Below are 27,881 nucleotides of genomic sequence, written 5' to 3'. Positions count from 1 at the left end.
AATATTTCTTCTCCATTTAAAAAAACGGAACACACACCCAAAAAAGAAAAATATATAAGTTTTATTGGTTACACTAAGAAGAACATAACACTATTAAAATGTTTTATAACATTAAAAATACACCCGGAAGTTAATCTCCAATGGTGTCAAAAGTTTGAAATCACGTGTTTCCGGTGGATCAATTTTTCTTCCTGGTTTGATGTAGCGCACTGACTGTGAATGTTAGCTTCTTCTCTGACTACTGATCTTACAGCCAGCAGTCAGGTAAAATGTTGCAAAAATCATTTTTATAGTCTTGTAAGAATCAAGGTTTGAATTCTGTGAGTCCAAACCTGGGACTCACAGTGGGAATAAGACGCTAAATATGTTAGCATTAGTATGCTAGCTGTATTCCCCGCACAATGCATTGAATTGAAGCTGTAGCTGTATACACGGCGGTGGTTTATTTTGGTCCAGCATACGGACTCTGTGATTATTAAACAGTGTAGCAATGATGTGTGTGGGGCCAACTCTGTATTAACTGTAAGGAACAATCTGACATTTCAGAGTTGAGAGAAAAACATAGCCTGTAGGTTCTGCTAATTAATCTCTTTGCCTCTTAGCGTTTCATTTACACAAATATGTTAGAACTAAACTGCTTTTAAGAAAAACTAATTTGTGGATTAATAAGAAAAATCTATATTTAAAAATTAACGTTCTGAAACTACCTATGTTAGAGAGATTAGAAATTAATATTTGTTCTGTGTTTGGCCCGTAATAGTTTGGTGTTGACATAAAATGGACCAATGATGAAGAAGTACAGTACATGTTTTTATTTCTGTTTGTATTTATCAACTCTGGTTTCTTGTTCAGTCAGGTCTCAGTGATGTTATGAAGATGTCTGATCACAGAAACATCAGAGACCACAAGGATGATGATGATGATGATGATGTGTTAGAGCTGTCAGCCAGCGATGAATCTGAGCCTGAAGAAGCACCAAGAGAGGCTCCGTTTGACCCAGAGCTGGATCACAGCGATGAAGATGGGGAGGTGATGACCTCTGTTTCACCTTCTGCTCCCGCAGCGCAGAGTTCTTTCAGCCTGAGCGGAGCGAGTTCAGGCTTCTCATTCCGCAGCCGCAGCATCTTTGACTGCCTGGACAGTGTAGAGAAGCGCTCTGTCACTCCGCGGAACCAAGGGAACTCAGCAGAAAGCAGGAAGACGAGCCACCCTCCTTCCACTTCTCCCATACCACAGAAGAAGAGAGGAGTCCCAGACTATCTGGTGCACCCCGAGCGATGGACACGCTACAGCCTGGAGGATGTAGCGGAGAGCAGCGATCAAGATAACAGGAGAGCAGCTCACCAGTTTCTGTCTGGTCTGCATCAGGAGACAAAAAGTGATCCTCGCTGTGACGTCCAGGAGAGGATGCTCTTCTCCAGACCAAAGCGGCTCTCGAAAGAGCAGGTGGCTGTGCAGCTGCCACCTGATCTGCAGGAAAAGGAGAAGGAGTTACAGCTGAGTCACCTGGCTGATGAGGATGAGGGTAATGAAGGCAGAGAAAGAGCGGAGGTTGGAGATACGACAGAAAAATCAAAACAAGGAAAGAAAAATAAAGAGAAAAGCATGGGTGAACCTGTTGCTCTGGAAGAGGAGAAGAAGTTAGGTGAGTCCAAAGTTAACTTCACCTCCTTCAGGAAGACCACAGCAAAGAACTACAGAAGAAATTCTGGAGAAAAAGAAGACTGACTTCTGAATGGATGCAATACTAAATGATTTCTGACCTGTCAGACAGCAGTACTCCTTCTGCACAGAACTTCCATTTCATCCATTCATTTTTTTGGGTGGGACACGCATGATGGATTCATGAGATGATTTTACATTATTTAGAGGAAAACTAAGAATACTCATTTCTTGTTTTTCCAAATGAAGTAAAGCGTTAAGAAACTTCATTGTTTTAAGCTTCTGTAAGTGGTGTAGAGTAATTATACCAGATTTGACCTGTCCTTGTCCTAGTCCTAGTACTTAGAAAAAAGATTAAAAATGTTCTTTTTGTTTTTCTTTTTTTTTCAAAGTAGAATAAAAGTTTCATACTCCCCAAGCTGTGTTTTAAAAATAAAATCTGTTTAGTGTACAACAACTCAATTCTCAAATGGAATGTTAGGAATCAGGTATCAACACCAGAACTGCTGCCAGACGTAGTTTACAGCCATGTTGTCTCACAGGTTTTACAAATCATTCACATCTTTGAGCTTTTCTCCCGCAGATTGCCCAGAATGCTCCCAGTGAAAATGTTTGAGAGGTTTCTTCAGTGCTCAGTTAACTGAGAGTTATCAGCGTATCATCAGTGTAACTAGGCAACTCAAGAACTACTTCATTTTTACTTCAAAACTAGAGTCTTAATTTTACAAGATGAAGTTACGCTAACAGTCCTTCTCAGACAGGTTACCTCAGTATTACAAAGTCTTAAGTGAGTTCTCTGATTCTTCCTGCAGCAATAGTGGCAAAACAGGTTTGGTTATTACTGGTGTTACAAGGCATTTGTTTAATGAACTCCCTCTCCTGGGGCAGACGGATGCCTCACACTCAGGGTGTGCTGCTCTCATCACCTGCCTTTTAAATGTTCACCTGATACTCCACCAAAAACGCTTGCAGAGATACAGATGGTGAGTGTGAAGACAGACATACCTGGCTGCACAGCATCAGTGAGGATGAATACAAGATGAATTTTAAAATGGATCAGGAGACAAACTTGCAGAAGATGGCGGCATCAGTGTCATAGTTCTTCATCCCCCAGTCATCCACTGAGGCTGATATGATGAAACATGTTATGATTGAGTCAGTTTTGTGTTACTGACTTTTCAATAAGATTGAAAAGTTCATTTAATTCAGTAAATACATCCGTAGGTGAAGCACATTAGATAGATCAAGTATACACAGACTGTTTTCCAGCTTTTATTCCTGTTAATGGTGTTTTATTTTGTTTATGGCTAATGAAAACACATTTAAAAGTTAGACCAAAAACATTTTCTTACAGAAATGTGGGCTTAATTCAAAATATGTTTAATACCTGTTGTTCTTTACTCAAACAAGATTCATGGAAATTCTTTTTTTCTTTTGTTTAATGAATATGACAGGTACTGCTAAAAAAAAAAAAAAAGGAGTGATGTACGTGTCTCTAATTTGGTTGTTGCAGGCCCAACAAACTGAACAAATATAGCCTGACAGCCTGATATTTCTATTTAAAATATCCTTTTTTATTTAAACGTTATGTAATGTTATATTATTTTCAATTAGGGGTTTTTGTTATGTATGAGTTATATTCATCAAAATGACAAGAAATAAAGCCTTTAAACATTTTAATGTATGAATAATGGAACACTTTCTGAAATGAGTGACAAAATGACTGAAACAAACAAAAAAAAAAACAATATATTCTAATTTCTAGAGATACAAGGCTGTTTCAAATTCAGCAATGAGATGGAATGATACCAAAAACGAGGTTCTAGACCAATCACTGCTGATTCTAAAGCAAAGTCTCAGTGCTTCATGTAGTCTAAAAGGTGACTGGACGGCACAAGAGAAGCCATTTTTTCCAGAAACTTTAAGTATTCTATGTCAGATCTTTTAGAATGGGTTTGGTCTTGTAATTATTGATCAGTCTACATTAATTTTATTCAAAAGTGGTTTGATCACTGCAGTTTTCAGGGCAGCTGGAAAAAAATCCACAAAGGAAGGTAAATATTTACTATCTGCAATCTGGGCAACAAAGTTGAGAAAAATAGTGTGTAAGAAACTTATTGTGGTCATTTATTTTTATTCTACTATTACAAAGAATCTCCTATAGAAGGGGAACTTTGTTCAAGTTTTTCTTACTTGTGTGTTTTAATGTCCCTGTTCATTTTTTAATGTCTATGAGAAAAGTTAACATTTTCATGTAAAAATCCAGACAAAGGTTTCAATAATAAAGTAGTTACATCATCTATAGGGTGAAGAGGAGTTAAGTGTCAGAAAAATAGCTGTGGTCCACAATGTATCAGTTTCTGTATAATGTTTGCATATCACTGGGACTCATATCACTTCCCTTTTCCTTATTTGTTGAATTTATTGCAGAAGCTGTAAAAGGGAGGGATATTCTGCTCTTGACAGTCCAGGATCTGCCTCAGTGTAAACATTTGCTGAAAGAGCTTTTAAAGTGACATATTTGCTTTATACTGTAACTATTCATAAAGCTATATTAGTCTACATAAAGGGATGTAACCTGCTGTGTTGTGATAAAGAACCTAAGCTTATTTGCACAGTGTAGTGTTCTGTCTTTCTGGCTTCTTATTTAATTTATAGTTCCTTTTAAATCTTTTCCTTGTAATTTTTCTGATTATAGAAAATTACCAGCTTGGATAGTTATTAATTATACTATGATTTAAAAAAACAACAACTCCAAGTTAAACTTAACCGGTAACTGATGGGCCAGCACTGGTATTTTATGAGGAGACTGCTCACTTGAACATGCTAGTGGCTAGCATGCAGGGGACCCGCCTGATTGCCTACTTTCTCTGCTGTTCATTACCATGGATAAGCTTGCACTAGCATTGAAGAGACTTTCAATGCATGTGTTGCCTTGGTAGAATTTACTGTAATCCAACCTCACATCAGGCATTAATATATGTACACATTACTGAGAAACTGAAGTTCTCTGACTCTGAGAAAACATTTAGTTGGAAGTATAATTAATGTTAAATAAAGATTTAATAAATTACAAACTGGATTTCAAATATTCAACTTTTAGTGTGGAATAATCTAGTTTGTAGAGTCTAAGTGTTGACGTTTTTAGACTAGAACAGATTAAAGATGCTCAATTAGGTGGAATTGCCCTTTAGCAATTTCCTGAACCGTCACAGACTTAATTGGATTGAGTTTGTTTTTGTAGTATCTTGTTTTTATGTAGCAATAAAACTGTAGCAAAACAGCTACCGTTGAAAAACAGTAAAATAGCTTTCAATTTCAGACTTTTAATTTAGTTCAGTGTAAGTACAGTTTTACAATCCACTAAGCAGCAGTGACACTCGGGACTGGTGAGGCACTCCAGCATCTCAATTATTAAATCAAAAATGAAAGAGATTACTGGGTTTCAGAAAAACATACTTTATTTATTTGTTGTCAACTAAGGTGACGACAGACAATGTGTCAATACATCAATACAATGTGTCAAAATCAAATGTTAAGGAAACCAAATCAGAGAACCGGTTCACCCACTTGTTACTATTTTCATTCAGGTATGACTGTTCCTAACTTATTTCTGAAACTCCTAAAATTCCTCTCGGGTCATTTGTTTTGAATCCCGGCCTCTACAGTCCCGCTTTCAGCTGAACGTGACCTTATCTCTCTTGCACGTAAGGAACGACCCACCTCCACACCTCGCACGCGCTCATGGAGCTGCAGTTACCTGGCTATAGGTATGCGGAAGTGAGGGGGAGAAACAGTCTAGAGACTTTCCAGGCTGTTTCTCTTTTCCCCGCTGTCGGGATGTATGTTGGTCATGGAAGGACGTTCATGGAACGGAAACTACGGCTGCTGATGATGCTGGAGAATAGTTTTACCTGCTGAGCTTCAAATGAAATAAGTTACAGGATGTACTTCAAGAATACCGAGGTAAACAGATTCCCATGAGATTCAACCTTTATTTTTGTTCAACGGCACACACACCCCTGCCTCCTGTCCAAAGAGTGAGCTGTAAGTAACTCATGTTAAAGTAACCGAGGTGATTTACAGTCCGGGTTTTCTGCAACTGTTCTTTAAACTAACTAGGACTTAGTTTGCAGTGTTTAGAAACATCAACCTGTTTAAGTTAGGTGGGTTTTATATTGTTGGATTTAAATAAATCATGTTTTTAACCAGCCAGAGATCATAAAGTCAATTTGAACATTTTAACAAATATAGAATTTGGGAAAATGTCCTGTTCTCTATGTGTTCATTTCAAGAGGCCCTTGTAATATTACCTGCTTTTATTGTATCGATACTCTTGTCCCAGTAAAGTTAAAAAAGAAATGTTTTCAGATGTTTTTTTGTTTAAAGAGACAAAATGGTAATGTACTTGTGAGATAATTTTTGCTTTTAAAATTATATCACCATCAGCACTCAGTCCTATAAACACAGCATGTTTGATATCTTTCTGAAATTATCTCTTATATGTGTCTTTGCTGAAGACACATAGCTTGTTTATAGTTTGTAGTTTTCATTTTTCATTTTTTTTAGCTAAAAATAGTTGCACTCAGATTCTCATTACTTGTTATTGTTTCCTTTTTTCCTAAAGCAGACTGATTTAGTTTTGAATTATCAAAAATGATCAAAAAAGAAAGAAAAAATAAGCTTCAATTCTGAGATGTCTGCAGCTGTGACAGAGGCTTCACAATCTGCTCTGGATCAGAGTCACACCCATGTTGAAAGTCCACTCTTACTTATCCAGTATAAAAACGTACATTTTCTGTTGCCATACCGGCTCTACGAACGGTGTGAAGGTGTAGAAACGATGTGACGGTGAACAGGTGGAAAACAAAACCTCTGATGAAAAGCAGGAGTTAGTCAGCACAGAGGGAAGGTTTCAGACAAGCCTGAACCTGCACCCTGCTGCAACTCTGTCACACAACCACACAGTCTTGCTGACCCATGGCGACATCTGATTTGTAAGATTCCAGTTAATAATAATAAGTACTTTGCACAGAATGCCTCTACATAAGAAAATAATAAAACCTATATCATGCTCATCCAAAGCATTTTAATAATGCAGATAAGGAAATGTGTAGAGGAAATCAGCGCCTTTGAATATACTGTTTGTAAAATCTTTCTTTATTTTTTATTTTTTTACATTAAATGTTTTTTTAAGAACAGAGATGCACAGCCATAAGAAAAGTGCTTTATAATCACCACTATTTTGACAGGTTAAACCTTATAAAAATGATGTCAGCATAATGTCATGAGGTCAGAACACTTCTTACTGGGCTCCCCCAGGTCACTTACATGGATCAACCCATTCTTATGTCCTTATAAGAAAATGTGATTCATCCAACCAGAATAACATACAGTAGTTCTCCATGCTGTTGTTTACTTGCATGGTGGAAACCAAGGCAGGGTGTGTTTCCCAACCCCAACCAACTGATGCACATCATCTGCTCTGACATCCGTGTTTAGCTGTTTTAGACCTAGTCCAGACGTAGCCAAATGTCTGAAAAAAACAAACAAACAATATTTTTCTACATTTCAACCACAAGAAAACTCAATTTAATATTCCTAGAAACCAGATTTGACAAAACTTTGTATTTATTGTTTGTGTGTCTTAATGGGAACACTGAGATTTGGGGTCCTGCACATTACAGTTTCTGACAAATAATGCACCAATAAATCCACAGAGTTAAGTGCTTTGGTCTGCTGCACATTGACATATGGCAGGATTGAACTCTATACCTTTTAATTGTAACATGGCTTTTCTACATACTGAGTCACAATTAACCCAATTCCACCATAAACTTTATCTGCCAATATACTGTTATTGTCCATTTGTAAGCTTAGTCTTTTGTAGTTTTTAACATTTGTATGATGTGCATGTTTTTCCATAGTTTCACAAAAGATTTTAAAACCCCCAAACTTGTAATGCGAGTTATGCTCAACTGTAAGAAATGCTGCCATCAATCATGTGGAACTGAAGAGAACTAAATTAATTTAATGGCCTTAATTAAGAAAACTGGGAAAAAGCAGAATTTAAATGTATCTTTTATGTTTTATGATCCATTAATGTAGCACAACAAAGCCAGAATATACTGTAGCTCCATTAGCTGTTTTATTGATGAGGTAAAAATTAAAGGTGTTTGTCTCTCTTAAAGGACAAGATGGAGCTGCAGGAGAGAGAGGATGATGACCAGAGCAATGAGGCTTTTCTTCCTTCTTTGGTAAGACTCAACTTCAGGAGAACTTTGCCTAAGCTAACAGGCTAACTGTAGATTAGCCTCATGTACAACATGCAAACACAGAAGATAAATGCTCACATAAAAGAACTCTGTGGCTGTTCTGAACTGATAAGCCTGTATTACCACACTAATTAACAAAGGTAGCTTAATCTGCTGTCAGCATGCAGGATAACATGGTTATGCTGCTCAGCTCCCATTTGGCTGACAAATTCTGACTGGACCTGATATTGATACTGAGGTGAAACGTTTGTCCTGGCAGCAAACATCATAACACCAGTTTAATGTTCTTCAGCTTGGTTCTAATAAAACCAAAGCAGATTAACTTGGACAGATCCCAAATGACTCAGTGGACGAGTGTGCATGTTTACTAGCAGATAACAATCATCATTTAGATAGGAAGTGTCAAAGTCTTCACCGGCTGCTTTTCTAAACCTTGACTTTGATCTGACTTTACTGTTTGATACATGGAAGGCGTTGAGTGTGCTCTGATCTTTGGGTTCATTCATGGTGTTGGCTGAGCAGGTCAGGCCCCAGCAGACAGAACAGCTTCTTCTGCATCAGCTCAGGACCTGAGTCCTATTTTATGTACATAAATGCACACTATTGGGGAGTAGACTGAAAGTGATGCAGTTTGGAAAGTTTTTCACAAATAAAATTATAAAAAGTATGGAATCTGCATTGTGCCCCCTTTACTTCAGTACCATTCAATAAAATCTAGTCCAACCAACTTCTTTCAGAAGTCTCATAAGTAAATTCAGTTCTCAAGTGTGTCATTCCAAAATTAGCCTTGTTAGAAAACATTAGTGAACTACAAAGATCATGAAGAGCAGCATGTACATGAGGATGACTGACAGCGCTAAGACCCTCCTTCTGGCTCTGATTGGTTGTTTCTGACCTATCGGTGTCTATCTTAGGATGGCAAAAGGACCACAGGGAGAAGTCAGAGTAGCTCATTATTTTCAGATTATCTGTATCATATTATACTGTCATTACAAATTTGGAAACAGTTTTAACAAATATATATATAAGAAAACATTTTTAAGTTGCTTACTCCTGCTTTAATATTCATATGAACTCTGTTCATAATGCATTTTTTCTATGACTATAATTAAGCATTTTCCTATTTGAACTATTATTGAATATTTCTTTCATTTTTCTCTCTGTACATGCTTTTACACTGTGTTTTTGCTGTTCTCTTTGTCATCAGTGTTTCAAAATGAAGATGTCATGTTTCTCTGTGTTGTATGGTGGTTGTAATGGTTTGTGTTTGAACAGTTTGTCCACACTACATTTGACTTCTTACTGGTGGCCATCAAGCAGGAGCCTCACACACAGAAGTTCCACAAGCAAGAAGAGTTTCTGGAAGAGCTAAAAAAGAAAAACATTGCAGTCACAGTGAGTTTATTATGATACGAACATCAAGATGCTGATCTTGATGCCATGAAGGGGAAAAAATCCACCAATATGCATTTTTATGTTGTCTGGCAGAGCATTGACCATGAAGACAAAATATTTCTGGGCCTGCGTGCTCCTGACAAGATATTTGAGGACTATCAGTACCTGATCAAAGTCTCTGACGCCTGCAGCTGGTGTAAAGATGAGAATTCAATTACCCAGGCTAACAGGTGTGTTCAACACACATTCACACACTTCCACTTTTATACAACACACCTATTTATAAAACTTGTGTTGGTAGTTCTAGGAAACGGCTTTGTCAGCTTTGAGCAAACACCTATGATTATAGTTAAGCATGATATAATTGTCACTAAAAAACTACAAGTCAAAGCAGACAATTTTATTTCTTAACTGTTAATTCCCAGTAACAAAGTTACTCAGAATAAATATCTTCAAACTTGATCAAATGCTATGCAAATGTTGGCTATTTAGCTTTTTTTTTTTACCATATTACTGAAAACCTCACATCTCTGTCATGATTTGTTCTTACAAAGACTGTTTCTCATCATCTGCTGTGTTTGTGGAATAGCTGGGAATAACATTAGATTTCTGTTTTGTCTGCTTATGTCTTTTTTGGCAAATGGTCAATTTATCTCCTGAACCCATCCCAAGACGACTGAAACAGAAAACATGATTTACCTGTTTGCCGAATCTAAATTTGAAAGGGTTCTAAGGAAACAGAAAGAATTGACAAATTCCAGGAATGATGTCTCACATCTGAGAAACGTGAGCAATGCTGTGGGTTGAGTGGAACTTTAATTTGTGCTCTGCTGTGGTTGCCACACAACTCAGAAAAAAAGTGTCTCTTTTGAAAGCAGCAGATTTTTGAACATGTGGCAAAAAAGAAATTCTCATATTTCTGTCTAAATCAATTTCTATAAAAAACCTTTGAAGTTGGGACTCTTGCTTTTTAATAATTTTTTTTTCTTTTGACTATTTGATGGTCCAAAATAAGAATCCATTGAAAATGGTCGATAACCAATATTTACAGATTTTATGATAACATGATGGTGGGGTTCATCTTTGGAGGAGAGCAGATGAGATCACATACAGAGTGAAGGTGGAGCGACTGTCTTCCTGGTACATCACCAACAATCTCTGTTTGAAAACCTCCAAGTCAAAGGAACTGATTGTTGACTTTATTCTTTCATGCATAGCGGTCACTTCTGTGGGCAGGAATATACAAGCCATTTTATTGTGTATAGATGGGGTTTTATGCTATAAATGCACACAGACCACTAATGTGGACAGTAGGGGATCATATAATACACTGCCAACTACTGGCCGCCCAACCCATATGCAAGAAAGTTTTTGTTAAATCCAATATGGCAGATAGATGGTAAAGCATGCAGACCAACTCAGGAATATCCACTCCCTCTTCTACTGTAGAAAACTCTTGCAGGTAAAAAATATTGTGACATCAAGTAACCCCTAAGGACCAATACTACTGATGTATTTTTAAAAACACAGCTTTGTAACTGATCACCTGTCCACTAAAGTGGACGTCATTCATCAGTGGCAATATTTTGACAGGTATTGATATCATTACGCTGACTATAGATCTACAATATGTACCACTTTAAGGAAGCATTTTGGCTTGCATTTAAGCAATGTTTAGAGCCTAAACATTTAGGCGCTAAATGTTTTTAGCGCCTAAAAACATTGACTTATATTTTAGTTCTTAACTTTAAGATTTTGTAAGGAAAAAAAGTCAATTATTGCAATTAAGAAGTAAAGTTTTTATACTTTACTGGCCAATAGTAGTAGTAGTGACAGTGGAGTTGAGATGATGAAGAACCTGTGATCACTGTCGTCAATCAAAATGTTGAGAGACATAAAATAACTGAAGATCCAGTTATTGCATTCATGCATTCCAATAAAGAAAAGAAAATGTGGCCTTAACAGAACGGGAATTGAAGACATTTCCCGGAATGAGTATGGAATCATGTCATACCTCAAATACCCAAGGTCAAGAATGTATTGATGATCAGAGCCAGGTCTGATGATCACATGGTACCAAGTATTTTTTCATTACTTGGCGAATATGAATCCTTTACATTTCAAGGCATCTGTAGCTTGTGCAGAACCCTAATAAATGAGGGTTCCATCCAGACATGCTCAAGAGTGCCAGTGTTACACCATCACCAATAAAACACAGACTGGTGTCTAAGGCAGTGTGCCCAAAGTCGATCCTTGAGGGCAGGCATCCTGCATGTCCTAGTTCTTTGCCTGGCGGTTGTAACTTCCTCCTCAGTTCTTAACATGTCAATGTTCCGATCAGGTCTTTTGCTCAGTCATCATTTAATCCATATGTGTTGAACCAGGTAGAGAACTAGACCATACAGGATGTTGGCCCTCCAGGACCAACTTTGGAAACACTGGTGTAAGGTACTTCATGAGATCAGACTGAGGCTTGGAGAACACTGGTCCTACCTCACTAAAACCAAAAATGTCAATATGCACAATATGCCAACCTGCACAAATTAAAAAAAAACTAGATACATCTGCATCCAATGTGTTGTTTGCAATCTCTGTCCTTTGGACAATTTCATACAAGATAGACTTGATTTTATAAGTCTAAAAACAAAAAGACTGAACTTTCATCCTGCAGTTCCAGAGTTTCCAAAAAACAGTGTCACATTAAAGATGTTAGCTGAAACACTGAGCGGAAAGGCATAAACAAGGGTGTGGTCAGGACTAAGGAAAACACCTTTGCCAACGTATCAACTTTGCTACTGTATTTAGCGCCTAGCAATCTTTAATCAAAAAAGCGACTAGAGAGAAATCTAGTGATTTTTTGTTGTTGTTGGAGACTTTTTATGGGGACAACAGGTGAAGCATCAATCTCTCTGTATTAACTGTCCTGATTGAGAGAGAAAAAATGCTACTGTGAGCCACTTCCTACCAAAACCTTACTGTCGGCCTCACACTCCCATCCTGCACCAAACCGCCTGCCGTCAGAGCAGAGGAGACCCAATCCACTCCGTATTGCTAATGATTCACTCATGTGCAAATCTGAAAAACAGTATTGATGCTCACCACGTTTGCAATTCATTTGCAATTCTAACTGCAGTGAGGGAGACTGTTTTGTACCTGAACATGGAGCCGTGATGTAGACATCAACCAAGCTGGACCACAGTAACCAAGAGGAATTCAACTGTAGTAGCCGCCGTTCAACCCAAAGAGAGCAGCACTAAGACTGTTTCAGGCCAAAATATTACAGAATTGAAAAAATTTTCACGAAAATGTCACAATTTGCACAAAATCATAAACATGGCACACTTACGGACTTACAACATTTATCTGCAAGGAATAGTTGATTTAGGGTTTAGTTACTCCCTAAGCATGTATATTTTTTCTTATGCTTTATGTGATGCTTAAATTTTGCTGTATGTTTTACATTTTTTGTTTCTTATTATTATTGCCCGTCTTTCTTATTTGTCTAAAAGACTTTAAATTATCTTGTGTATAAATGGTGTAAAAGTTTCCTTGCTGCTAGTAATTCTCAAAGAACCTGCTTTTGTTAGTACTGAGCCCTTTTCCTTTCTGTGTTGCCCAGAATCCGAATTATACATTTCATTCTCAATAACACATCCATCAGCACAAAAGGTGAGTGGCTTTAAAAATGGCTATATCTTTTTTCCCTCTGTTTTATGTTCATGGATGAATGGATTGAGATGTAGAAGTTTATGCGTATGTGTAATACATTAATAATACAGAGTTTTGTGTACCAACACATTGGAAAGCTTTTCACATTGTTTCACATTGTTAATATTTTCAGAGAACCTGGAGAAGCTGATAATGGAGGGTGTGTTTGAAACTACGTTCTGTCTTCATGAGGTGAGCAAAGTTTTGACTAACTGCTTGTTTTCCAATTTGGTTTAGTAAAACTAATGCAAGTGTGTGATGAAATGGAGTGACTGCAAACCCTTCAGCTTTCATCCACTTACTATTTTACTCATCCTTCTTTCTTTGAAGTAGTGTTTCTGTAGTGAATAGGACTTTCTTGATGTTTTTAATTTATGTATTTTTACATGTCATGTCTCTCAGAAAAAGGAGCAGAAGAATCTGCGAGCGAAGTGGGCTCGATGGTCGGCTCTCTTTACACCACAACCATTCGATGAAATCAAGTCAGTTTCTTCCTCTTGTTCACAACTGCCATGTGACTGAAACTATTCAGAACTTTTCATATGTTTTTGTGGCTCATTATTTTGAAACTTTTAACAATATTCATTCCACAGAAAACTGAAAGTTAAGTCTGTCCTTAGGAGACTCAGTCAGACTCTTTCTATTGGGTGTTGGATGCTTTAAAAGTCTAAGCTGCAGGTATTACTAAAACAACAGATGATAATAGATAAAAATCTCTAAATTGTAAATTAAATTTTTATTTTATCTAAAAATTACAAAAATCTTTAAAGAGATTCTTTGCATTGTTATGAAGAGTTCATTAATTCATGTAACATTACATTTTAAATTTTATTGTCTAGAAACATTGAACAGATTTTGTTTTATTTATTTTTTATTTGTATAGGTACATCTTGCTGAAATTAGGTCTCATGTTCAAGAGCGTCCTGTTGAATGCTCATACATACACATATCAAAGCACACTACAGTCACTAAAACTCATTTGACCAATTAACTGTAAAATACGACTATAATAACATCTTTAGTTCAATCAATCTGCATTTTTGCTTTAGAAATGCCATTTAATAGGATCTGTTTGTATTCAGATGTCTACATCTGGTTTTAGACTAAGTCAAGAATAATATTTGTATACACATGGTGTATAACCCCTAATCAGCTTATTAACTCAAAACACCTCTAGTGGTTTCCTGAGCCTCTAAACGTGATCAGTTCAATGTGCCTTGATCATGTTTGCTCTGTTGATGCAGATGTTACTTTGGGGAGAAGGTGGCGCTGTACTACCTGTGGTTGAACTGGTACACCATACTGCTGATTCCAGCTGCTGCTCTGGGTGTAGTCATCTTCCTTTATGGTCTGGCCTTTTTCAACACCAGCCCTCTAATGTAAGTCAGGTATATGCATAGAATTACACTTCTGCTCTAAACTATATACATTTCACAGAGCAGCTTTTGAACAGTTCCACTTAAAACAAACTTTACCTAAAAAATATTTAAGAAATGTTTATTATATTAATGCTTCAATCTTTGTGTGTGTGCTTGTCCAAAGTAAGGAGGTGTGTGACTCTAATGTCACCATGTGTCCTAGCTGTGACAGGGTGTGTGAGCCACGGCAGCTCTCAGAAACGTGCACTTATGCTAAGGTGAGCATGACAAATTACTGGTCATCAGTTAAGAAATGGCAGCAAAGAAACTAGTACATTTTGGAAGAACTAAATAATAAATTAGTGAATGTGTTCAGACATAACAATGTCTTGTTTTCTTATGGAAAATCAAAAAAAAATATATATATATTTATTTCCTTTATTTAACCAGGTAAACCCCGTTGAGATCTAGATCTCATTTTCAAAAGGGACCTGGACAGAAGTCTGCAATACATAGCAATCTGGTTACAAAATACAACTAATTAATACATACAGTATGCACAAGTGTAAAACAATAGAAAACATTTAAAAGCAGTGACACTGTTTAATAGAATCTCGTTGCCTGTTTTTAAGAACTGCTTGAAATAAATCCAATGAAATCAGTTCTGACATCTTGAGTTCAGACTGGAGCTGATTCCAGTCTGAGCATCACACTGAATGCTTGCTTCCCCTTTTCAGTTCAAACACGTGGAACATGCAAAAGAAAAATGTTATTAGAGCGTAAAGAATGGGAAATAACTGATCTATGTAAGAGAGAGCTTAAGTATGCTGGAGCCAAGCCAAGTACAGATTGATAAATCAGGATCAGGATATAGGCAACATATTGGAAAAAGAGTTGCTTGATTTGTCTTAATTTTCATAAATTTTAGTTTTTTGAGATGACTGGTGCATTTCTGCTGGACAGTATCGAAACGAATATGTAACTTCGACCAAAAGGGAAATGTGGAATGAATTGACCTTATAAAGCAATGTGTTTTTTTCCATTTCTAGAAAAGTCAAATTTTTTGAGAAAATTTCTGTCCAACAGCAGCTATATTCAAATGGACCATGAAAGGCTAAGAACACTATCCAAACTGTGAAGCATGGAGGTGGCAGCATCATGATGTGTGGATGTTGCGCTGCAGTAGAGATTGAAGAAAGAATGTAATATAACATTCTTTCTATGTCAAGACATTTGCTAGGCAGCTAAAGTTTTATCCTAGTGACTCTTAGTATAACTCCATATTGATTACAATGTACTTTAAGGACTGTAAAGTTGATGCTTTGGAGTGACCATCACAGAACCATGACATTTACTACAAAATAAGAAGTAAATAAATCGCTGAATTTGAAGACAGTAAAAAGGCAATATATTGTTATAATTATATTTTGGAAGTTGAAATAATTTTTATAATCCTAACTGGCCTAACTAACCTGGCCCCCCATCTGTCCTTCCCAAAAGAAGTGATGTAGTTCTAGTTAACGAGGCACAAGAAATAGTTTGTCTTCTGACCCAAACAGGAAGTGCAGAGCAGTGTTGATGTACACTGAAGTTGAACTTAATTTTTCTTACTTGTTCTTAGTTTATCATGATGCTATCCAAACAAATCCAGTTTGAACTTAACTGGTTACATCATTTAATAACGTGGACCTAATCAGAACTGCACATGCAAATGTTAAAGCATACTGGTCAGTTTGTGTTAAAAAAATAAAAAAAGTCATGTTTGTGTGTTTTTTTCTTCTTCTTCCCTACACAGGTCAGCCATTTGTTTGACAATGAGGGAACTGTTGCATTTGCTATGTTCATGGCAATCTGGGGTAAGTCTCTGATTTAATCACTCTTGCTGCTTTGCTGGTGTTCTGGGTGATTTTGACACTTTCCTTCTTTGTTTCAGCCACAGCTTTCCTGGAGTTTTGGCAGAGACACAGAGCCAGATATGCCTCAAAATGGAAGGTCTATGACTGGTGTGAAGAAGAGGTACAGCTTTTCTCTTTTCTTCAACATCAGTCCAAACAGTATGATGCCCTTTAGTGTGTTTATTAGTCTTTAGGTAATAATTGACGGGACTTTTTCCTGAGCGATATCTATCAGAATACACCATTCAGATAGAAAAAAACCTAAATCATGAACACAACAGAACCGAGATTTGTTCTACTATATTCTCTTATGTTATTCTGATGATGGTTTTGATAACTATCATAATGGAGATCACTGATTCATTTACTTCAAGCTCTACGTTTCTCCAGTTTAATTCCATCATCTTAGCTGGTGTTTAATACTGGAAACTCATGATGTGTTCTGTTTATGTTTGGAAGTCAGAGTTCCCAAAGTTGAATGTTTCTCGTTAAAAATACTACAAGTTGCTGGTGTAAAATATGTGGTACATTTCTGTTACATAAACCTTTAGATATTGCCCGCATAATTCTGTAGAGTATCTTAATGAACATGTCCCTTTGTAGTGTTTGAAGGTATAATACGGAGAGAACTCAGCACTCAGCTAAATTATGAAATCATTCACAGATCTGAGCTGTGACTTCAGAGGCAAAATAAATAGTCCTTCATCACAGTTGGGTCAAATTTGGGAATAACTAACCTCAAGATTTTACTGGTCAACTGATATTCTGACTGACCTTTAATACTAAGTTTTCTCTGGACTAATTTACTTATAGATTGATGTATTTCAATGTGCATTCTTATTTTATTTATGTATATATTTATTTTATATTTAGCTATATTTAAATCACTTACAATATTACACTTATAAATTTTATATTGCGCATGGTTATATTTGTATTTACCAATATTTAACACTTTGGATGGAGTAGCTGTCAGCATATAAGCAATTTCCCCTGGGAGATCAATAAAGTCTATTCTATTCTATTCTATTCTATTCTATTCTACAAAATCAACTGGCCCCTACGCAGTTCCCCTCGATTCTTATCTCCCTTCAGTGCTCCATCTGGGCTTTCTCCAATTGAGCTTTATTCTTCTGGTAGAATTTCAACTTAGTCAATCAGCACACAGGAGTCAACTGATACTCTGACTGTCCTTAATCTAAGTTGATTTCTAAGAAATTGATTTCCTGCATTGTTTTAGAATTGTAGTCTGCCTGTAGTTTTAGCAATTGCAGTAGCTGAGGTGAACCAAGCCGTTTACTCCGTATTTGCCACACTTCCATATATTGAGCAATTAGTTAGAGCAAGAGGAATGTTGAAAACATGTCACTACTGGCAAAGATGTTGTTTGCCTCGGCACTTTACTCTTAGCAGTGGAGGGTGGTCGTTTACAGCCCACGCAATTTCAGATTAGCGTTGTAGCCCAGCTTCCTTCACGGTCGAGCTGGTGCATATGTTGCGGCCAAACATTAGTGATTGGATAAAATCAGATCCAGTCATTTCAAACTTCAACAGAGTCCACGACTGAAGTCCACCACTTCAGGAAGCAATCATTTCTCAATAGCTGAGAGTCCAGACCCTCTGGACGAAGCATATCGTGGAATAAAGGGGCTAAAAAACCAGGCTAAAAAAACAACTCTGGTTCTTCTCAACCTTGTTCTCAAGTCGTGTGAAAAATGATTAGCATACTACAGAACCTGTTTTTACAGTGGAAGTCTCTTTTTGTGTTGAATCAAACCAAAATGTTCTATAAAATTTCAAGTGTGTGTGTTTTTGTCTGTGTATCAACAGGAAGAACTGATCATGGAAATAGTCAATGACATAAACTGTGAGGTCAAAGAGTTCAAACACTCATACTTTCAAAGCACTCTGGTTCTCATCTTATTTACAGCCATGGTAAGACACTCCCCCACACACACGCCCACACACCCCCGCACACACGCTCACGCACACACACAGACACAGATACACACGCCCACACACACGCATGTTTCTCTATCTATAGATGCATCTTTTCTATAGGCTAACTCTAAAATAAACTCAATCCACACTTTAGTCCTAAACTTAACTCCTACCACAAAAACAGTACTTCTCATCTCCAGGCTGCAGTCCCCACAGAGAGCAGTGGGTTCCCACAACGTAATATGTGTTAGGAAAATGGTCTTTACAATGTGTCAATGTATAACCTGGACTGATGACAGCACTGCATGGCAGTGTTGTCACAGAGCACTGAAACTCAAAGCATCTGTCATGTGATTCTGGTGTAGGAGGCGTTGGCGTCAGAAATGTGTCTAAAGGTTGAAACGTCACTGGGAGGAAATTGACACAGAACAATGACAGCTCAGTTTCACAGCTACTGTTCATGTTTGCTGCTCATTCAAGGCATCACTAACAACTGTTTTACAGCAAGTTAAAAATAATTTAAATATTTTCTCCTTTGGGAATCAAATAAAAAGCAAGTGATTGCTTAGTTTCAAATTAAATTACTGGCTCTCCAAATTCATTAAAAAATATACATTTATATAAAATATTTTGGAAAAGGCTAGATTCTTTGCTTGCTGTTTTTCACCTCCTTTCTGTTGAGCTCTATTTTATAGCTTTATTTGCTTTTTAACCCTAAATAGCTCATTTCTTTTATCTTATGGTTAATGAAGGGTTTTCTTGACAGCCAAGATGTTTCTGGCCAATAAAAACTTTTTCAACTCCTGGAGCAACACATTAGTCAGAATTCAAAGTTTTTCCCAGGAACCAGTCCTGGTTGTTCTGGAATTCTTGGGGTGGAGCTTTGCTACAGTTGCACAAACTTTCACTTCTGTGGCCTCAGAAATGAAAACTGCAGAACCAAACAGAGCAGTGGTTGAGATCAACAATTTGAAATCAAATTTTGTTTATTCCATTTATGTTCCAAAGCATAAATCAAAATAAGCGTACAGCTAGCTGTTTAAACTTGACATGTTAATATTGCAGGTTTCTGTTTTTGTTCTAACTGAAGACGGTAAATTCCTTTAAAGCCAGTCATTACATGTGACTATTGGGTTTGAAGGTTTCATTTCAGTTCTGGTCACCTTCTTTGTGTGGCTCCAGCTAATAACAAACAGCACTTCACAAGACAGTTAGATCTGTAGATATTCAGAAAAGGGAACTTAAGTTAGTACAGTAAAATTAAGCAGTAAAGCTTTCTTTACTATACCAATTGAGATAGTGATACTTATTCTGATAACAGAAATAACTCCTCAATAAAACAAAATAACTCAATATTTAATTTCCTTGTGGGATCAATAAAGTATTTTTGAATTGAATTTCTTTGAATTTTGAATTAGTTGTTACATCATAGTCATTAATACTACAACATTTGCTGAAAGCATATTATGATTGAAGAAAAGGACAGTAATAAATAAACCATGAACAAAGTTTGTCTGAGAAAACAGGATTGTTTGACATGACGGAGTTGATTTGATGATCTACCTGTTGAGAGAGAGAGAGAGAGAGAGAGAGCGAGCTCCTGTAGCAGCAACATGTGGACAATAATCTGACACACACGTTGGTCTAGATTTTGTGTCTGATGATTACATCCTAAACATTCATGTTTGGACAAAGATTGTTTTGGAGACAACCAACCATGTACCACTGAGATTTGGAAGATCCACTGCATGCTGGGTACAGAAGTGAATGAATAAATGAAAAACCACAAAGATTAGAGTTCTTGAAAAAGGATACTGTGAGAAAAGCTTTCATTTAAATCAAATATGCCTGTTTAACTCATTCTTACTCATGTCTAACTTGCAGTTCTTTGTAATAAAAATCTCTTTTTTGGGAGAAGACATTAATGATGTGCATGAATAATGCTAATACTGATGAATCATTTATATTTTTTGATTACCTTATTTTCATTCATTATCAATACTCAAACAGCAGTTTTGAGAGATATAGTGTTATACTTGTTTGAAGGAAAAGGCTACATGTGTTTGTGATTCCATTAATTGTGTGTGTGTGTGTGTGTGTTGCAGCTGATGGTGATCATTGGTATTACCCACGCTCTTGTGGTGTTTCGAGTGATGACTGCCTCCTGGTTTTCGAGAAGCGAGTCAGATTTTCTAGAAGAAAAAGCCAGCATGTTAGCTATGCTGCTGGGAGCAGTGCTGCATTATTTCACCATTCAGATCATGAACCGGGTATGTTTACTCAGATTCTGATTTTAAAAATAACACATCATGTCCTTACTGAAAAACATGCAGGAATAGATAAAAAACAGTTATTGACTTTGATCAGTCTGGATAGGGTTACAAAGTCACTTCAATGCTTTTTGATTCAATAAAAACACAGTAAAAAGCCTTTATTAACAAATAGATGACGAAAGGTCAGAGGTGAACCTTTTGCTTGAGTGGCCAGCCTCTCAAAATTCTATAAAATTAACCAGAACTGGACTCACCAGGAGGTCACAGAAAACCCCCAGAACAACAACTAAAGCGCTGCTGGCCTCACCTGCCTCAACTTCGGTCAGTGTTCATGACTCAGCAATAAGAAATGGAAAGAAAAAATTCGATTCAATTTAGTTTATTTATATAGTACGGCGCCCTCTAGGAGACATGAAGAACATGTTTTCTTTTGTTACCTCGCAATAAGTTTTGCGTTCCTTCGCAATATACATACTGTAATATTTGTTGGTCTAGTTTGAGTACAGTCACAAATGTCATTTTAAAATTTGTAATATATACACATTTAAAGAGTCTTGGTGAAAAGGTGTGTATTATTAACTGTTTGGTGCAAAATATTGATTGAAAATGTATTTATTCACTGCATGTTTATGTCTGTTTGTGTGCAGCTGAGATGGAACTGTACATGAAAATGACCCTTTAAGCCACTCAGAGTATACCAACACAAAAGAGACGCAAAAAATGACTTATTACCCTGCCAACTCAAAAATAACTCATATAGATTGGATGTATTTCTTATTTCTTTCCTTCTTACAGAAAGTTGCCATTTATATCTTAGGTTTGTGGTGCATTTCTATCCTAAAGAAAAAGATGTAAGACTTCAGATATTTTACAACGAGATATTAACATGTGAAAAAACCTTTTGAAGACCTTATATAATAGCAGGAAGTTTTGTGAGGTAACGCAAAAGAAAAAAAATCCTCCATGTCCACCGGGGTTCCGTTATATAGCACAGGTTCACAACATAAGTTGTTTCAAGGTACTTTACCACAAAAGAAAAAAAACAAAAAGCGATTTTAAGATTGGTGATTATTTATGTTTTTCTCCTGTGTCTCACTTGCTTCTGGAGTAACATACAGAGCCTGAGGCAAGTTAATGTCATCAATTCTTGAGAAAAGCTTTTCAGCCTTCTAACACTGCCATCTTGTGACTAAAATATGCAACTTCACACAACAATGAATTGCATAAACAAAAGAGCACAAATAATATAAAACTACTCTAAATTGTAGTGCAGCATACACATGGAAGGCCCCTTTTAATGTCTTTTAGCATTAATTCCCCACTCACTTTTAATAAAATCAGTTTGGAAATAGCCTTCAATATTTCCTACTGAGTTACATACACTCACCGACCACTTTATTATTACACCTTGCTAGTACCGGGTTGGACCCCTTTTACCTTCAGAACTACCTTAATCCTTTGTGGCATAGATTCAACAAGGTACTGGAAACATTCCTCAGAGTCTGGTCCATATGGACATGATAGCATTACGCATTTAGTGCAGACTTGTCGGCTGCACATCCAGGATGGGAATCTACCATTCCACCACAACCCAAAGGTGCTCTGTTGGATTGAGATCTGGTGACTGTGGAGGCCATTCGAGTTCAGTGAACTCATTGTCGTGTTCAAGAAACCAGTCTGAGATGATTCGTGCTGTACGACATGGTGGGTAGTCTGTGGCGCAAGCTGCAGCATTGACACGCTGCTCAGTTGGTACTAATAGACCCAAAATGTGTCAGGAAAATATCTCCCACACCACTGCACCACCACCACCACCAGCCTGAGCCATTGATACAAGGCAGGATGGATCCATGTTTACATGTTGTTGACGCCCAATTCTGATCCTATCATCTGAATGTTGCAGCAAAAATCAAGACTCATCAGACCAGGCAACGTTTTTCCAATGTTCTATTGTCCCATTTTGGTGAGCCTGTGCGAATTGTAGCCTCAGTTTCCTGTCCTTAGCTGACAAGAATGGCACCTGGCTTGGTCTTCTGCTGCTGTAGCCCATTTGCCTCAAGGTTTGATGTGTTGTGCATTCAGAGATGCTGTTCTGCGTACCACTTAGGTTATTTGAGTTACTGTTGCCGTTCTATCAGATCGAATCAGTCTGGCCATTCTCCTCTGACCTCTGGCATCAACAAGGCATTTGCGCCCACGGAACTGCCGCTCACTATTTACTCTTTTTCAGGCCGTTCTTTTTAATCCCTACAGATTGTTGTGCGTGAAAATCTCAGTAGAGCAGCAGTTTCTGAACTACTCAGACCCGTCTGGCATCAACAACCACGCCACGTTCAAAGTCACTTCAATCTCCTTTCTTCTCCATCCTGATGCTCGGTTTGAACTGCAGCAGATCTTGGCCATGTCTACATCCCTAAAAGCATTGATCTACAGCCATCTGATTGGCTGATTCAACATTTATGTTAATGAGCAGTTGGACAGGTGTATTTAAAAAAGTGGCTGGTGAATGTACATGTTTCATGGTTAGCTGAGATGCTTTAAACTTAATATCAATAAAACCAGAAAAAGAAATCCCTGAAACTATAATGCTTCCATTGCTTTTATTTTTCTAAAATTGACAGGAGGCAACAAGCATGAAAGTCTCTTAATAAATGTACAAAACAGGAGTACATTTGTTTTAAAAGCTTAAAAAAATCAGTTATTTGTTCTTGTGCATTGTCCTGATCATACTCAACAACAGTATTATTCTACCATCTCTCATGTTAATCGAACTGTAATTTTGTGTGCAGGTGAACAGATGGGTGTCCCTAAAACTATGCGATCTAGGTGAGAGCATATGAGTCCTGGTCAGGATGGAGCATTTCTTTCATTGAGTTTTAAACCAGATCGTCTGTTTCTGAATGCTTTCTTCTGTCTGCATTACTCAGAGAAGCTGAACTCACTCGCTGCCAAAGAGAGAAGCTTCACAGTTAAAATGTTTACCTTTCAGTTCTTCACCCTCTTCTCCTCTCTCTTCTATGTGGCTTTTTTCCTGGGCAGGTATGTAAAAGCTGGAATACCATGCAAGTTCAAAACACAACACATAGCTTTGTACTCCCTGTGTAGTTTCTCTTTACATGCTTTAGAACACTGCAAATATTGTTATAATTATTTCTTGACTTGATTCTGATTAAAACACAGTGATATGTTTAGAATAAACCAAATTGTTCCAGTTTACCAACAAGTGGGTATAATAAAAGTTTTCTTGCTTTGTATCAGGATAAACGGCCATCCTACAAACTATGTACGTCTAGCTGGGTTTAGACTGGAAGAGGTGAGATCACTTCATGGTTTCTGTAGAGCTGTCATACTGCAACAACATGGTAAATAGTAAACCCTGATGTGTTGTTTGTCTTGCAGTGCCATCCGAGTGGTTGTTTAACAGACCTCTTTATCCAAATGGCAGTGATCATGCTGCTCAAACAGACTCTCAACAATGTCTTGGAGCTCCTTGTGCCGTAAGTGGGACGTTTTGTTTTGACTTTGCACGTTGCATTCAGGTGACCTACAGGAAGCAATAGTGGATCTAATTCTCTTGCAGCTGGGCCATGAGCTTTCTGAGGAAAAAAACTGCAAGGCGGCTGAAGAGACAGTGTGGCAAATGCTACAGGAAGTTTTGTCGTAATAAACAGGGTCTTGTTGACGCATGTGATATTTGCAAAAAACGAGACTGGCTGAGAAACTATCACCTGGGTAACACGGACGCCTTCAGCCTGTTTAATGAGTTCCTGGAAATGGGTAAGTTTATGTCACTGTAACTACAAATAAAAATGAAAATGAGGGGAGAAAGAATCACAAGGGGGTTTTTCACTTATTTCTCTCATGCTGCAGTTTAATGCAGTTAGAAATTAGCATAACATTAACTGCTGCTCAATGTCACACATGGAATAAACTAAATAAACCACAATTGACGTGGCGTGGTTTTTGTTTTCAGCTTTTAGAACTGGAGGTTGCTGCTTTGTTTGCATGTAGCCCACTGCTCTCTGTGCTCCTCAGTGATCCAGTTCAGCTTCACCACCACATTTGTGGCTGCATTCCCTCTGGCGCCCCTTCTGGCCCTTCTGAATAACATCATTGAGATTCGCCTGGATGCCATCAAAATGGTCCGCTATGAGCGGCGCCTTATTCCCAGGAAGACCAGTGACATTGGTAAGTCATGGAAAACAAGCATTTCATGGTCTTTTATGTTGCTTTAAACTCAGACAGCCTACCTTAAGAAAAGAGCCACAAAAAGAGCACTTTCTGCCATTTAGTGCAATAGATACAACACAGAAACAGGAGTTTGTATGTAACTGTTGTGTTTGCGAATTATTTTTCTGTCTGCAGGAATATGGACAAAAGTGTTGGAAGTTGTTGGTGTATTTGCTGTGATCGTTAATGCCTTGGTCATTGGCATCTCATCTGACTTTATTCCTCGTCTGGTTTACCATTACCATTACGGCCCATGTGCCAAAGGCATCGACTCGACACAGTCAGTCATGTCTCCAGCTTAAAGCTCTGACATCATGTTAGTGCTGGGTTATGTTCTGTCCTCATGGTGTTTTTCTTATTTGCAGCTGTATGCAAGGCTACATTAATGACACTCTGTCTGTAGCCTTCATGAAGACCAACATCAAAGATGAATATATGCTGAAAACAAACGATTATGCTAACGTCACTCAGTGCAGGTGAGAGAACTAAATGACTGGTTTGTGTTCACACATAGTGTTCCTTCATAGACGGGTCAACCAGGTCCAACTGTTGTTTACAGTTACAGAGACTACAGGAATCAAGACTACTCTCTGACCTCTCAGTTTTGGCTTGTCCTGGCTATACGCTTTGCGTTCATCATTCTCTTTGAGGTTTGGTATATTGCAAACATTTTTTAAAACTAAAACTAGTAGAAGAACTGAATTTGATTGTCTTGCCTCATTTTATCTTGCGTGTGTTTTCTGCCCGCAGCACGTAGTGGTGGTCTGCAAGTTTATCGCAGCCTGGTTTGTCCCAGAAAAACCTGCCAAGGTTAAGAATAGTCGCTTGAATGATAAAATGGATCGATTCAAGAGTGAATTACGGTGAGTCAAATGGAATAAACATAAGTCATCTTAAAAGGAAAAACTCACTAAAACATGTTTTGAACTCACCCTCTTGTGAAAAGTCCATGTTGTTGTTATTGTAGTTTTTTCCGCTCCAGCATTATAACACACATTGTTTGACTTTGAGTTTGGTGTGGTTGACTAGAGTTCAGTGAAGTCCGATTACATGACACAACTCTAGCCTGTGTTGTACCTTTGCGATCAAAATGTGATGCAATTCACTTCTACCTGCTGGCTGCAGTTCAGTGTATTTCTGTGGTGTCGATTCATAATTAATATGTTCTCAAGACACATTACCAGACAAGTAGTACTGTTATAATACAGACACCAGTGTTTCCCTACTGTTATCAAATTCATTTTATTAGCCAAACTAAATAACGGCAGTTCACGTCATGAGCTGTTTCCATTTCTACATTTCTACTCTTAAGCTAGGTTTATAGATAATGAATTGAGGCATGAGGATGAGCCTGCGCCAATGTGTGTTATGCTGCCTGTTCGTCCACCTCAGAGTTTCTGCAGGGATCTCGGGCGCCACCTTTCACTCAAACTGGACGAATTGGAAGGTGCTCTTGCAGAGCAGGTTTGCCTGTAAAAGCATTTATATGATTCCTTTATGAGAGCGTATTTTCACAAAATACTGCACCAACCTACATATTGAGAATAAAAGCCACACCTCTTCTATCAAAAGCCTCTAGTGCCACAAATCACCATTTTTACCATGTGTCTGGTTAAAAAGTCATGGAAAATACGCTGGTTTATGGCTTAGGATGCTGTAAAATATGACCAAATCCTGTCAACACCATGCTTCTGTAGACTGAATGTCAAAAATAACATTTATTCAGGTCATTGAATTCAAGTTTTTATGAGTGATGGCATTTGATGGCGTTCAATGGCCTGAATAAAAGCCATAATGTTTGCGGCTTACATCATCCGGAGAGATCTACCCCAAATCCAAAGGGAACTTGGAGACAGCTGTCTGTGGGTTGGAGGTCAGTCTCTGCTTCGAGAAAAGACTTTCAGGTATCGAGGTTCTAGTTTATGAGTGATGATGGGATGGGTGGGGTTTCTGTATGCGCTGCTCCAGTTTGTTTGGTTCAGAACGAACACAAACATTAAGCCAAAGCTGAAAAGTTTCACATGCTAGAAACTTTTAAAAATAGGAAAATGTAATTATTTATACCTTGACTATAATATGCTTGTAACACAGTGTCTCCTATCAGCAAAAATCTAAAGCTGCAGACTTGATCAAATTCATTTGCCATGACTATTCCTTCTTATTTGTGGTATCTGTGTTGCTTTTAAGTGAATCGAGTTTTTGTTTTAAATAAAGAAAAAAACTAATTAATACAAAATTTCACATGCATGAAAGCAATTCATCCAGTTTTAAATTTTATTCTGTATGTTTTTTCTGCTTTCTTTTCAGAGACAGAAAACTTGAACGTCCCAAATCAACTGAAGTGTGACCTTACCTGACCTCTGATCTGCTTCCATTGAAAGGTGCTGAAATGGAAAAAAAATGAATTTATGCTCTTTAATAATCTGTGCCTGCTGTTGTAACTCAAAATAATGTGAGATATTTGTTTAAGAATATTGTTGCAACAGGTTTGGTTTTATTTTGAAATGTAACTAAATGTGTTATTGAATGTCAGTCATTTACTGCTGAGTGATGCACTGTGAAACATTTAGCTTCTTCATTCCTAAACTAGTTTCATTGTTGCACTTATTGTAGGAAAAAGCAGATAACAGCTTACTGTTGTTAAGACAGACGTGCAGTGAACCAAACTGCTGCATATTTTCATTTCAAGGTTTCTGTCTAAACAAGCAAGTAAATAAAACAGTCAAGAAGATAAATGAGGAGTCATCTCTTCTTTGGTCTGTGTCCAGCAATTAAACACGTCCTCCACATAACTGAGCCCTGCTCTCAGGCTCTTCTCATGTTAGCTGTGTAGTCTCTCCTTGTTCAGCTGACAAATAAATGACAATATGTGGATATATTCAAATACTGATGAATGAATGAATGAATGGAAGATGTTTATACTAAATCTAGGAATCTCCATGTAGTTAGGCTGGAAGAAGGCTGCAGTGAAATTCAGAAACTGGATCAATATTGCATCACTTCCTTCACTCTAAAATAAATTATCCCCCTTTTGGAGAAAAACACCTGCAATGATCTGAGGGCTTTTTGGAAACAGGTTTTCTAAAAATAGTAACAGTGTTTAGGAAATCTCTGGGGGTTTTTTGTTCCGGAGGGAGAATGGAA

At 37.5% G+C, this 27,881-nt stretch overlaps 2 protein-coding genes across 4 annotated transcripts; both read left to right on the top strand.

The window, feature by feature from the left end:
• Nucleotides 1-179: 179 nt before the first annotated feature.
• tssc4 (tumor suppressing subtransferable candidate 4) lies at nt 180-2,080 on the top strand. Of its 2 annotated transcripts, none has more exons than XM_005802657.3 (2): nt 180-264; nt 853-2,080. In XM_005802657.3, the coding sequence occupies exons 1-2, from the start codon at nt 220-222 to the stop codon at nt 1,726-1,728; spliced, it is 921 nt and encodes a 306-aa protein (XP_005802714.1). In that variant the 5' UTR covers nt 180-219; the 3' UTR covers nt 1,729-2,080. The 2 variants fall into 2 exon arrangements, with proteins under 2 accessions (XP_005802714.1, XP_005802715.1); XM_005802658.3 differs by having other exon boundaries at nt 181-264; nt 857-2,080.
• Nucleotides 2,081-5,444: 3,364 nt separating this feature from the next.
• On the top strand, nt 5,445-27,472 carry LOC102235407 (anoctamin-9-like). 2 transcript variants are annotated; one of them, XM_023332966.1, is made up of 24 exons: nt 5,445-5,628; nt 7,854-7,919; nt 9,213-9,332; nt 9,426-9,562; nt 12,952-13,001; nt 13,174-13,232; nt 13,443-13,522; nt 14,285-14,419; nt 14,583-14,676; nt 16,194-16,254; nt 16,332-16,414; nt 18,124-18,228; nt 20,340-20,504; nt 23,297-23,333; nt 23,435-23,546; nt 23,766-23,820; nt 23,907-24,004; nt 24,088-24,284; nt 24,543-24,695; nt 24,873-25,017; nt 25,103-25,213; nt 25,297-25,387; nt 25,488-25,600; nt 27,045-27,472. In XM_023332966.1, the coding sequence occupies exons 1-24, from the start codon at nt 5,608-5,610 to the stop codon at nt 27,082-27,084; spliced, it is 2,328 nt and encodes a 775-aa protein (XP_023188734.1). In that variant the 5' UTR covers nt 5,445-5,607; the 3' UTR covers nt 27,085-27,472. The 2 variants fall into 2 exon arrangements, with proteins under 2 accessions (XP_023188734.1, XP_023188735.1); XM_023332967.1 differs by having other exon boundaries at nt 5,621-5,709.
• Nucleotides 27,473-27,881: the final 409 nt, after the last annotated feature.

The sequence above is a fragment of the Xiphophorus maculatus genome, chromosome 4 (genome assembly GCF_002775205.1).
Source record: "Xiphophorus maculatus strain JP 163 A chromosome 4, X_maculatus-5.0-male, whole genome shotgun sequence".
NCBI classification, from domain to species: Eukaryota; Metazoa; Chordata; class Actinopteri; order Cyprinodontiformes; family Poeciliidae; genus Xiphophorus; species Xiphophorus maculatus.
This window is presented reverse-complemented; position numbering and strand designations above follow the sequence as displayed.

Excerpts from the sequence above, each read along its gene's own strand:
- tssc4 (XM_005802657.3), top strand. The coding sequence starts at position 220 with ATGTTAGCTTCTTCTCTGACTACTGATCTTACAGCCAGCAGTCAG. Across the intron at positions 265-852 it reads ATCTTACAGCCAGCAGTCAG|TCAGGTCTCAGTGATGTTAT; the intron begins GTAAAATGTTGC and ends TTTCTTGTTCAG.
- LOC102235407 (XM_023332966.1), top strand. The coding sequence starts at position 5,608 with ATGTACTTCAAGAATACCGAG. Across the intron at positions 13,233-13,442 it reads CTACGTTCTGTCTTCATGAG|AAAAAGGAGCAGAAGAATCT; the intron begins GTGAGCAAAGTT and ends CATGTCTCTCAG. Across the intron at positions 18,229-20,339 it reads TCATCTTATTTACAGCCATG|CTGATGGTGATCATTGGTAT; the intron begins GTAAGACACTCC and ends TGTGTGTTGCAG.